We start from the raw sequence: 13,354 nt of genomic DNA, 5'->3' as shown, positions 1-13,354 counted from the left end.
CCCCCAGCTTACAACATTTGCTACCTTTACTTCTCTCCTCTCTCCTTTTTCTAGTCATACCAAGCTATTCTTGGATTGGTATTGAGGAAAAGCAATGGTAAAGATGGCAAACTACCTAGAGTTATCTGGATCCCTCTATTTGATCACAGAGATTTTTGGTCCCCCAGACCAAACATTTCAAGATCACTTGAAATTCAGTGATTACAAGGAGGGTTTTGCAGAAGCCCAGCACTGATACGAGAAAGAGATCCTCGCTGTGAGGCAAGGGGATCACTTTATAGCTAGCTTGATATTACTAGTTTGAAGGCTAAATGATTTCTCTAACTATTGTGACCCAAGAACAGCCTGGATGGGGGCGGGGGAGTAATTAATAGGACAGGAAATAGAACTCACTGCCAATGTGTCAGAGGGGAGTGTGTGAATGAAGGGGTGTGAGTATGAGAGAGGGGGTGAGGGAGGCTGGCTGTCAAGAGCAATCTTGCCATCTCACTCCCTCTTTGATGCTCCCTGGAGTAATCCCAAAACATGTTAATCTTATCCTGTGTCAGAGAGTAGCCTGGGAAAGGGATGTTTCAAAGGCCCTTGCCTTTAAGAGGACTGGATATAGGAATCTTCTGGTTTCTCCTGGGAAGAGCAGACCATTAAGAAAGGCTAGTTACACAATTAAAGTTGAATTATGAATCCCAGAGAGGGCTGGAATACAATGCATTCTTAAAAGTACCTAGCACCTTCTTGTTTAAGTAGTAATGCGTGTTTGCACATGCAACACCTCCAGCTCCGAGAGTTGGAACACTGCTATTTTCACATGAAGTTTGGAGGCTCCCTCTAATACAGTAATAGAAGGTGGGGTTTTCATATGCATTTTGATTTAAAATACCATGGTAACCAGTGGCAATTTTGGTGCAAGTATTTTTGTTTGTAATTGGTTAAAATAAAGCATGTGGTTTTATCAAGAGCTAGTATTAAAAGGCTAGTAATCCAAATACCTGGCCTGTTTGCAGGAACTGAGAGCTAATTAGCTTTATTCTAGAATAGAGGGTAGGAGGGGGGATTCCTTTGGATGAGGAATAATCTTTTCTTACAAAGGGAGCTGAAGAGAACATTCAGAAAGGCGTCCCCCTACCTCCCACAGAAGCTCAGTTATTGCTAGAGGTAACAGACATAGATAAAAGATGATCTGCTATAAGAACATCAGAATGGCCATACTGGGTCAGACCAACGGTCCATTTAGCCCAGCATCCTGTCTTCTGGCAGTGGCCAATGCCAGGTGCTTCAAAAGTAATGAACAGAACAGGGCAATCATCAAGTGATCCATCCCCTGTCATCCACTCCCAGCATCTGACAGTCTGAGGCTTAGGGACACCCAGACCATAGGGTTGCATCCTTGACCATCTTGGCTAATAGCCATTGATGGACCTATTCTCCATGAATTTATCTAATTCTTTTTTAAATCCAGTTATAAGTTTTGGCCTTCACAACGTCCCCTAGCAACAAGTTCCACAGGTTGACTGTACGTAGTGTGGAGAAGTACTTCCTTTTGTGTGTTTTAAACTTTTGCCTGATAATTTCATTGGGTGACCCCCCTGGTTCTTGTGTCATGAAAAGAAGTAAATAATACTTCCTATTATTCACTTTCTCCACACCAGTCATGATTTTATAGACCTCTATCATATCACCCCATAGTCGTCTCTTTTCCAAGCTGAACAATCCCAGTTTTTTTACTCTCTCCTCATACGGAAGCTGTTCCATACCCCTTATCATTTTTTGTTGGCTTTCTCTGTATCTTTTCCATTTCTAATATATCTTTTTTGAGATGGGGTGACCAGACTTGCATACAGTATTCCATGTGTGGGCATACCATGGATTTATATAGAGGCATTATGATATTTACTATCTTCTCAACTATCCCTTTCCTAATGGTTCCTAACATTGCTAGCTTTTTTGACTGCTGCTGCACATTGAGCGGATGTTTTTAGAGAACTATCCATAATCACTCCAAGATCCCTTTCTTGAGTGCTAATAGCTAATTAACTCCCCATCACTTTGTATGTATAGTTGAGATTATTTTCCAATATGCATAATTTTGTATTTATCAATGGTGAATTTCATCTGCCATTTTGTTGCCCAGTCACAAAGTGTTGTGAGATCCCTTTGTAACTCTTCGCAGTCTGCTTTGGACTTTACTATCTTGAGTAACTTTGTATCATTTGCAAACTTTGCCACCTCACTGTTTAACCCTTTTTCCAGACCATTTATGTATATGTTGAACAGCTTTGATCCCAATGCAGATCCCTGGGTGACACTGCTATCTACCTTTCTCTATTCTGAAAACTGACTTTTTATTCCTGCCCTTTGTTTCCTGTCTTGTAATCAATTTCAGATCCATGAAATGTCATTCCCTCTTATCCCATCATTGCTTAGTTTGCTTAAGAGCCTTTGGTGAGAGACCTTGTCAAAGGCTTTCTGAAAGTCCAAGTACACTATATCCACTGGATCATCCATGTCCACATGTTTGTGACCCCCTCAAAGAATTCTAATAGATTGGTGAGACATGATTTCCCCTTTACAAAGCCTTGTTGACTCTTCCAAAACAAATCATGTTCATCTATGTCTGATATTTCTGTTATTCACTATAGTTTCAACCAATTTGCCTGGTACTGAAGTTAGGCTTCCTGGTCTGTAATTGCCAGGATCACCTTTTAAAAAAATTGGCATCACGTTAGCTATCCTCCAGTCATCTGGTACAGAAACTGATTTAAGTGATAGGTTACATTGCAGTTAGTAGTTCTGCAATTTCACATTTGAGTTCCTTCAGAACTCTTAGGTAAATACCATCTGTTTCTGGTGATTTACTACTATTTTATTTATCAGTTTGTTCCAAAATCTCTTCTATTGAAAACTCAATTTGGTACAGTTCCTCAGGATTGGTCACCTAAAAAGAATGGCTCAGGTGTAGGAATCTCCCTCACATCTTCGGCAGTGATGACAGATGCAAAGAATTCATTTAGTTTCTCTGCAATGGCCTTGTCTTCCTTGAGTGCTCCTTTATCTCCTGGATCATCCAGTGGCCCCACTGACTGTTTCCTGCTTCTGATGTACTTTAAAAAAACGCTGTTAATTTTTGCTTATTGCTCTTCAAATTCTTTTAATATATGGAGATATACCTATCTCATAGAACTGGAAGGGACCTTGAAAGGTCATTGAGTCCAGCCCCCTGCCTTCACTCGCAGGACCAAGTACTGATTTTTGCCCCAGATCCCTAAGTGGCCCCCTCAAGGATTAAACTCACAACCCTGCGTTTAGCAGGCCAATGCTCGAACCACTGAGCTATCCCTCCCTCGGCCTGCCTAATTACACTTGACTTGCCAGAGTTTATGCTCTTTTCTATTTTCCTCAGTAGGATTTGACTTCCAATTTTTAAAGGATACCTTTATGCCTCTAGTCACTTGTTTTACTCTGTTTAGCCATGGTGACATTTTTTTGGTCCTTACTATTCTTTATAATTTGGGGTATTTAATGTGAGCCTCTATTGTGGTGTTTTTAAAAAGTTTCCCTGCAACTTGCAGGCATTTTATTCTTGTGGCCGTTCCTTTTAATTTCTGTTTAACTAGTTTCTTCATTTTTGTGTAGTTCCCCTTTATGAAGTTAAATGCTATTGTGGTGGGTTTCCCCCCCCCCTCCAAGGATGTTAAATTTAATTATATTATGGTTGCTACTACTGCGTGGTTCAGTTATATTCACTTCTTGTACATATCCTGTGCTCCACTTAGGACTAAATCAGGAATTGGCTTTCCGCTTGTGGGTTCCAGAATTAGCTGCTCCAAGAAGCAGTCATTAATGGTGTCCAGAAACTTTATTTCTGTAACCTGTCTTGAAGTGACATATACCCAGTCAATATGAGAATAGCAGAAATCCACCATTATTATTGAGTTGTCTATTTGTATAGCATCTCATCTCCCAGAGCATTTCATAGTCTCCATCCTGGTCAGGTTGTCGGTAGCATATTCCTACTGCTATGCTCTTATTATTCAAGCATGGAATTTCTATCCATACAGATTCTATGGTACAGTTTGATTCATTTATGATTTTTACTATATTTGACTCTATGCTTTCTTTCACATATAGTGCCACTCCTCCGCCAGCACAAGATACTCTGTCACTCCTAATATTTTGTATGTAAGAGGGAGGTGGAGAGGGATTACAAACTCATATTGGCATTTGGAACCTATAAAAAAATAGAAGCCAGCTGCCTTAAACATCTCACCCTCTTCTTGTTTTCTAGCTGTGATAGCAGGTAATTGTTGTAAGTTTACTTATTTTAGTAGCACCTAAAGCATCATTTCAGGCTCTTCCTCACCCATAGTCTGACCAAAATTTCTCATTTCTTTTATATCATGGTTTAAGGGCTAAGGCTTGCCTGAGTGAGAATGCAGGGCATTGACTTAACCCCTGCAGTCCCGTCCACCATTTTCTTCCTTTATAATGCAGTCCTCCCTCCGTACAGCAACAGCTATGTTGCAATATTTCCTCATGGCCAAAGAGTTGGACAACCTCTTGCTGTTCACAAAACATAACGTTATCATAACAAGCTTCTGGATTCTTCAAGTCGGTAAACTTTGTATCCTTCTCAAGAGGTAGCAAATCCATTCTTTCACCACACGAAGAATTCTGAATGTAGATTCAAATGTAGATCTTGTGTGTGGTTACACATTGTGCTGCCAGACTGCTGGAGCTGTCTGGACTTAAACAGTTCCTTTAAATGGTGAAGATATTCAAGTATTTCTGTTTTCAGTATTCTAGATTGTGCTAATAATACGGGGTGAAATCCTAGCCATACTGAAGACAATGGAAGTTTTGCCATTAACTTTAATGGAGCTAGAATTTCACTCATGGTGTAGAGATGTCTTTATAGGTACAGCATAAAGTGAAAAATAAGGCATAGTATAATAAATTACAAGCAAAGTATATTATATTTAAGTGTTCTGGAGTTGTATATTGAGAAATCAATGAACTTTTGTCTGAAGGGCCATAGAATATACAACTAAAGTTTTCCAGAAGTACTGTGTTATTTCTGATAACTATGAAACTATATATATCTATACACATACATACACACACACCTCTACCCTGATATAACGTGACCCTATATAACATGAATTCAGATATAACACAGTAAAGCAGCGCTCGGGGGGGGGAGAGGGGGGACTGCACACTTTGGTGGATCAAAGCAAGTTCAATATAATACAGTTTCACCTATAACGCGGTAAGATTTTTTGGCTCCCGAGGTACAGCGTTATATCGGGGTAGAGGTGTGGATTTTATATATATATAATCAACCAAAATTTTTGCACTTGGAAGTCTGACTAAGAAACTGGTGATTCTGAAGCTGCACAGTGAATTACTGTAAAAGGTTTATTACTAGATTGTGAAACAAACTCAATTCAAGTATCAGGGGGTAGCCGTGTTAGTCTGTATCTACAAAAACAACAAGGAGTCTGGTGGCACCTTAAAGACTAACAGATTTATTTGGGCATAAGCTTTCGTGAGTAAAAACCTCACTTCTTCGGATGCATAGAGTGAAAGTTACAGATGCAGGCATTATATACTGACACATAATGCCTGCATCTGTAACTTTCACTCTATGCATCTGAAGAAGTGAGGTTTTTACTCATGAAAGCTTATGCCCAAATAAATCTGTTAGTCTTTAAGGTGCCACCAAACTCAATTCAGTAGAAACTTGTTAGATGTATAACATCATTACATATAAATTGTGTTTTAAACTGGTCTATGCCTTAGCAGGCAATCCATTTAGGAGATGATCAAGAATAAATCAATGCCAGTTTTGCTATCTACTTAAATGGCTGTAGGATCACGCCTTTAAATCAGTTTCTTCATTGGAGTCAATCTTGAATTCCTTATTTCAGTTGACCTCATTGGGAGATTAACATAAGTAAGAAGTGAAGAACTGAGCCCCTTTCAGCCAATAAATGCTAAAAGCATGTTTGTTAATGTAAGTGGTTATGTACTTAATATGTGATAGTTCTTATGAGTGAGATCAGCAAATCACTTGCCACATCATTGAACAGCAGAAATCAGATGATGGCAAACTTTGGTGACTACTGCCCTGTGCTGGATTTGAACCAGTGACATAGGATCCAGGTCTCATCAGCAAGCCCCTGAACTACCAGTCACCCCAGTAAAGATTTATTTGCCATTCAGTATTGAACCTAATCAATCTGAATTGAGAACCATGGAAGCTATTAGGTGCTGAGCACTTGAGAAAATCCAGCCACTTCACTTAGGTACCTAAATGGGAGTTGAGTACTTCTGAAATCTGACCCAGGTTGCGGGTGCTGAGCATTACTGATAGAAAATCTGGCCCTTGATTTTCCCCAGTACCAGATATACCTGTGGGCCAGTACTGCTGCTGCTGCTTTAAATAAATTAATGGAGATACCCTATCTCCTAGAACTGGAAGGGACCTTGAAAGGTCATCAAGTCCAGGCCCCTGCCTTCACTAGCAGGACCAAGTACTGATTTTGCCTCAGATCCCTAAGTGGCCCTCTCAAAGATTGAACTCACAACCCTGGGTTTAGCAAGCCAATGCTCAAACCATTGAGCTATCCCTCCCCCCAGGGCATCTTCTCAGTGTGGGTGAGACACGTTTGAATGTTGTATTGAAGAACCAGGAAAAGATTCTATAAAAACTTCTTGTTTTAGAAGTGAAAAAGGAAATGGCAAAATACAAAAATAAATGGTCACCATCCACTTACCTGGTGTTATCTGTTAAAGCATACTGCAAACAAACAGTACTACTTTTGGCCTAGGAATTTGTAATAGGTTTATTAGGAATTGGGGAATCTTTTGGGGAAAGAGGAGCCTATATAGGAAGGATGGGCTCCACCTAAACCAGAATAGAACCAGATTGCTGGCATGTAAAATTAAAAAGGTCAGAAAGGAGTTTTTAAACTAAAGGCTAGTGGAAAGCCAAAAGGTGCAAAGGAGCACATAATTCAGACAGAGAGATCCCACAGAGAGGGGATCTATTAATGAGGATTCTCAATATCCTAGTAAAGAGAGGATAGAATTTGATAAAGTACAGGTAGGAACTGAAGAGAAACAGTCAAATGAAAAAAAGAGTCCCATTCAATCACATCACATGAAGGCAGACAACTAAAAAGTGACAAATTTTAAAAGTGTTTGTATACAAATGCTAGAAGTTTAAATATTGAGATGGGCGAACTTGAGTGCCTGGTATTAAATGAGATTATCGATATAATACGCATCCCAGAAACATGGTGGAATGATGACAATGAATAGGACACTGTAATACTAAGAATTACCTGCTTTCACAGCTAGAAAACAAGAAGAGGGTGAGATGCTTAAGGCAGCTGGCTTCTATTTTTTATAGGTTCCAAATGCAAATATGAGTTTGTAATCTCTCTCCACCTCCCTCCCTCTTTTCCAGTCTGCTTCAAGACTCTGCTCCATGATGTCTCTAAGGCCAGCCAAAATTAGCCCATTTATAAGCTCGCTCATTCTATAGTCGTTGCTATAGTTTTTCCATTTATCTTATCCCTGGAGTCATTTAGGATTCTTGATGAATTATTTATCAGCATTTTTACTGTTCACTTTTGACAGGCAGATAAAATAAGATGTAAGAAGAAAATAAGTGATGCAGGTCTTCGTTTTCCCCCAGTCTGTGGTAAGGGGAAATGGGAGCCAACAAGTACATGTACAGTGCCATAAGTCCATCCTAAAAATAGCATAAGCAAACTTTAGCTGCAGCTACACACAGGCATAAAAATCACAGATGGAAAAGTCTTAATAGGTTATCTAGGCCATGCCACAAGCTTGCTTCCTCCAATACTTTGTTTTCTCTTGTTTTAAATGTCTTCAACAACTGGGCTTCCACCACTTCCTTTGGGAGACTGTTCTACAGCCAACCAATCTCAGCGTCAGGAAGTTTTCCCAATATTAAGCCTAAGTGTTTTTTTTTTCAGTTTCATCCCATTTCTCCTCACTACCTTAAATTACGCCACCCTCATTGTTTAGATCCTTCATTATACTGGTAATTGTTATAATGTTTTCCCCTTCATCATTGTTTACACACACACAGCTCTTTGACTCATGATGAAAATTTAAATCTATATTTGTTGCTCTTGTCTTAACCATCATCAGGTTGCAAATATTTTACCAGTAACGAGGTGCCCAGACACAATGCAGTATAGCAGGTGTGACTTCCCCAGAGCAGCAGAGAGTGGGGAAGGTTGCTGATCTGTGATGTGATGTCTTTCTGTATATGACCACCGTACAAAGCATAACTGAATTTCACAATGTCTTTTTCTAATATCATCAGTGACTGTTAGTTTTCTACAGAGAATACAAATATAATCCTTCTTTTTAAGAACTGTTTTTGGGGTGAGGGATGGATGCCCAGTGCCACCATATCTGTATGCTGACTTCTTCAAAGTTTTTCTACAGGTTTAACCTTTAGATGAATGAAGGGGACAAAGACACTTCCCCATAACATTCATTTGATTGTCAACATGGGAAAATGCAGGCTCTCCAGCTAATGGTTAGCTCATTTTTACATTCACAGGCAAAGTATCAACTCACCTATTATATGGTCTCTGGCTGATTGGAGAGATCCAGGAGAAAAGAGCTTCAAGCCATATACTGTGTAAATCGAAGGATTTTTGTCTTTAGATCCAGCATCTAGCAGCAAAATAAGGCCACACAAGATACAAAAATATACTGGTCTGCTGTACATTATGATTTGATTGTGTCCCTGGAAAAGACAAGCAAATAAAATATTTCTTAATGTTGCACTCCATCTTCCTATTTATATTCATGACAGTGTCTAAGCACCGCATAAAACTGATAGGGGGCAGAGACCAGGCAGTAAGTATTTTCTATACCATATTCCTGCTCTTCTTCTTGCCTTAGTTTCATTCATATGGGGTCAATTCTTCGAGTCCTTCTTCTCCATTCCACTCTGTCTTGAAGCAGTTCCTCAGAAACTCCACAACTAGTCCATTCCTTTTGTTTGACATCCATTCATCTAGTTTGGGGACTTCCAACTCTACTCTTACCCTCCACTTCTAATTTTAACATCCTGTTTCCTATATATTTTTCCAATCTTCTTTTCACATGCCTAAACCATCTAAGCCTGGATTCCCTCAGCGTTTCTGTAACTGATACCACCTTCACACTTCCCCTAAATTGTTTGTTCTACTAATATAATGCTACAAGTGATTTTATCCACTTCTGAGTAGATTTTCAAAGGCACAAATGGCCCTTACAGAGCAAGATGCCTATCTGCCACTTGTGCCTTTGAAAATCTGCTCTTTCAGACCTTTTAAAAATAATACAGAATTGTACAGAAGTCATTACCATACTCTGAAAAAATTTAGATCTAGCTGAATCTTGCTCTTTAATAGCAAACTTTACATTTACATTTTTCCTTTCAAATGTAAAGCTAATTTTAATCAATGTCTGCTTCATGGATCTTGACCTTTATGGCTAGCATTTATTAAATGAATGATAAAATTACAGTTTTTAATTTATATTATAATTTGCATTATATTAAGACAAGGTAGTTATTGTTACTAAACATAGAAAAGGAGCTTTGTGGATCTCACAGGTATAAAGCTTCAACAGGTATAAAGCTTTAACCTTTCTCCTTTAGAAAATCGTGTGTGTAGATTACAAGTGAAATGAGTTTAAAGGTCTTGATTTAAATGCCATTGGTAGATGTCTGGTCATTACACAAAACGTATACACAGTTTGTCAGAACAAGCAGTTCTAGCTCAGAGAACACCTTCCAGCCCACCCTCTCCAATTCAGAAAGGGTAGGGATGGTACAAGGGAAGATTAACCCTTGAGTTCAAATTCGGTTCTCTTTCACCCCTGATGGAGTAGTTTCTACTTCTCCTCTGCCTCTGTTTTGCTTTCTATTGCCACAACTACAGCTGGTTCCCTATTGTAATGTTGTTTTGGCTCTGCACCAGGAATCCTAGTACTGCTGCCCCTGCTGGGCCATATTTCTACATTGGAGAAGACAGGAAGGGACTCCAGACACTTCCAGACTTTCTGGGGTAGACCCAGAAAAGAGACTTAGATTCAACATTGCAATGCCTTTCTTTTACTCACCCTGCTACCTAATAAAGTCTACAGCACCAATTTAGGTTCCCAAATTCCCTATACAATGCATGGGGAGAGTTAGGTGTCTAAGAATGGGACCAACAAAAGCTGACACAGTGAGCGGGGAACTGACTAAGCTAACCAATGGGAGATGCCACTGAAAGGAATGAGCCATCACTCCTCTCCACTTCCCCCCCCAGTACCCACTAATGCCACAAAAGTGGTAGGCACTGAGAATGAGGGGGTGGAGCTGATCGGCAGGACCCGCCGGCAGGCAGGAGGCGCTGGGGGAGGTGGAGTTTCTGGTAGGGGGGCTGCCGGTGGCCACTGCTCGCCTCCTCCCCCTGCTCTCCTCCTTGCCGTCTGCCCACCCGCCTCCTCACCCCCCTCCCACCTGCCACTCGCCTCCCTGTTCATCTCTTCACCCTGCTTGCCCACCTGTCTCCTGCCTCACCTCCCTGCCCGCTTCCTCACAATTTGATGGAAGTACAGGGGCCTGCCGGTCTCCCCGATTCGCTGTACCCATGGGAGGCTCTGGGTCCCACCCCTCAAATGGAGTTAGGCACCTCCCTCTGCTCAGGATTTACAGCTGTAGCAGGGTGGTCACCCGCTCCTGCCCTGCAGGGCTTGAAATCAGCCCTGGGAGAGGACAGAGACTGTGAGAGGGCTGCTGTTACGAAAGCAGCAAGCCTCGGCTGATTGGGGAAACAGCCACAGCTGCGGCCACGCCCCAATCAGGCCACAGCTCACCTGTATAAAAAGGCTGGGAGCCAGGCACTCTAAAAGGCTCTCTCCAGTCTCAGAGGGAGTAGGGCCTGGCTGTCTGAAGAGAAGGTACCGAGGGCGGAGCAGTGCTGGGAAGGGCCACGGAGCTGGGGAGCTCCAGCCTAGCAGAGCCCCAGGCTGCAGGCCGAAGGAAGGGCCCACTAGAGGGTACTAGGGCTGCAGAGGGGCGGCTCTGTTATAGGTGGAGGCAGCAGGTCCAAACCCCCCTTGCCTATGATGAGTGGCTTTTACACTGCAGTCTGCCCCAGTGAGCGGGGGCTAGATGGTGACTGGCAGTAGCCTATGACTGAGGCAAGGTAGAGATAGAGGGTTGAGGGTTCTCCTGGGTGGGGAGACCCTGAGACTGAGGGGGTATTGCCAGGGAGCAGCACCCCAAAGTCAAGGGGCACTGGGTCCTGGGAGGGACACAGGGGACAGCGGCAGCGGGACACTGGCCCACAGAGGACGCTCCAGAGGCTGGAAGAGCTAATTCCCTGGATGACCATCAGGAGGCGCCACAGGGGTGAGTCCCACATGCTTACACAGCCATGAACCCTCTCCTGGAGTTAGGCATCTAAGTCGTTTCTGGCACAAAACAATGGAGGTGGAGAAGTTGGTGGTGGTACCCTGATAACCTTTAGCCCAATGACAACAAAGAGTCTGGTGGCACCTTAAAGACTAACAGATTTATTTGGGCATAAGCTTTCGTGAGTAAAAACCTCACTTCTTCGGATGCATCATCAAGTGAGGTTTTTACTCACGAAAGCTTATGCCCAAATAAATCTGTTAGTCTTTAAGGTGCCACCAGACTCTTTGTTGTTTTTGTAGATCCAGACTAACACGGCTACCCCCTGATATTTAGCCCAATGGTTACAGTACTCACCCAGCATGTGGGTTATCAAGGTTCAAATTCCCCCTCAGCCTGATGCTGCTGTAACCACTGGGCTAAAGATTACAGAGGGAGCAGGAGCATCACCAGCTATATGGTTTTGTGCCAGGTCTGATCTGGAAAGAGACCCCTACAAATGCCTACCAAATCAGGCCCCACCGGTGAGATAAGCAGAGCAATGCCTAGTTTGAGGATTCCACTATAGCTTAAGCATGAGTTAGATGCCTGGGACTTAGATGGCTGTGCACATGTAGAAATGTAGGTGCCATGTGGACTTTATCAGTGGAACCATAGGCACCTAGGGAAGTTAGGTTTTGAAGATTTAAATTTTCAACTTAAGCACCTCAAGTTGCAGTTAGGCAACTAAATCCCTTTTGGATTTAGCCCTCTGTCCCCTCCAGCTGAAACAATCCTTGACTCAAAGTTAGGGTTGGGGCAGCCTATGAGCAGGAAGGAGGAAAGGAAGGCGTGCACCTGGAGTGGGCACAGGGGTGAGTCACTTTCATCTCAATTCCTCCTACTGCTAGCTCCTCAGGCAAGTTGCTACTTGATGAGGCGACTGGGGGGAGAGGAAGGGAGAAGAGAGAGAGACCTTCAAAAGCATCAGAAAAAGGCAAAGGTAGTGACACTTCTACAGTGAAGTTGGTAGGCAAACTCCCATTAGTCTGGCTCACCCAGCTGCAAAACTCTAGGTGCCTCTGTCCAGTTATCAGAGTATCAGCTGATATGACCCCTCAGAAGACAGCTTCATATTTTTACCTAATCTTGCAAACATACATGAGAACCAGGAATCTGTCTGTAAATCAGAGGCTCCTGCCACCTGTATTCTAAGTAACATACAGAAGTGTTTACAATGGGCACCCTTACAACATTTATTTTTACCATTAGCCAAATCCTTAATGGGAATATATTTCCTATATCATTGCCATGATCACCACGTGAGATGATGCCTTGCACAGCCTGCTTTCATGTCTTCTTTCTTTGTTAATGAATTCACACCTCAGTTAAAGTTTTGTCCTGGGAGTCCAACCTCAAGATTGCTCAGCCCAGACCCTAGATCTTCTCAAGAAAGAGAGTGTCACTTACACCTTGACAGCAGTAACTGGCCACCTATCTGATAGATGTGACAGAACTCATTCAACCCTTACTCCGCAGGATCAACACCAGCTAATAGGATTGGGTGTTTCAGGCAGACTCTACTAGCCAAACTTTACCTAATGATCAAAAGTTAAAAGGAAACATTTTTAAAACTGCCTCTGCTTAATACTGTTACAACCTAGTTGGCTCATTATGGAGAAGTTTCCCCCTCACCAAGGCTGAGCTGGAGGGAGAGGATCTAGCCAGCAAAGGGCACTGTCTTGCCCAGTTTAACAACCAGCCAGTTGAGGCGCCATAATTCTTAGAGGACATTAAATTGAAGTGTCTATTAATCCAGAGGGGATTGGAGCAGCATAAAAGTAGAAGCAGGCTGGAGGCAGCACTCTGGGAGCTGGCTGCAGAGGGAAGGCTGGGGAACATGAGCCTGAGAATTGGGACTGCAAGCTGAGGGCTGGG

The 13,354-nt window shown here is 42.3% G+C and overlaps 1 protein-coding gene across 1 annotated transcript in view; it reads right to left on the bottom strand.

Annotated features, from left to right (window-relative positions):
* The window catches only part of PCNX2 (pecanex 2), a 248,771-nt gene that overhangs the window by 166,083 nt on the left and 69,334 nt on the right, over positions 1–13,354 (bottom strand). The window contains exon 13 of the mRNA XM_054021531.1: positions 8,620–8,791. Coding sequence (XP_053877506.1) covers positions 8,620–8,791 — 172 coding nt within the window. The remainder of the gene's footprint in view (positions 1–8,619; positions 8,792–13,354) is intronic.

This window comes from Malaclemys terrapin, chromosome 3, assembly GCF_027887155.1.
Source record: "Malaclemys terrapin pileata isolate rMalTer1 chromosome 3, rMalTer1.hap1, whole genome shotgun sequence".
NCBI classification, from domain to species: domain Eukaryota; kingdom Metazoa; phylum Chordata; order Testudines; family Emydidae; genus Malaclemys; species Malaclemys terrapin.
This window is presented reverse-complemented; position numbering and strand designations above follow the sequence as displayed.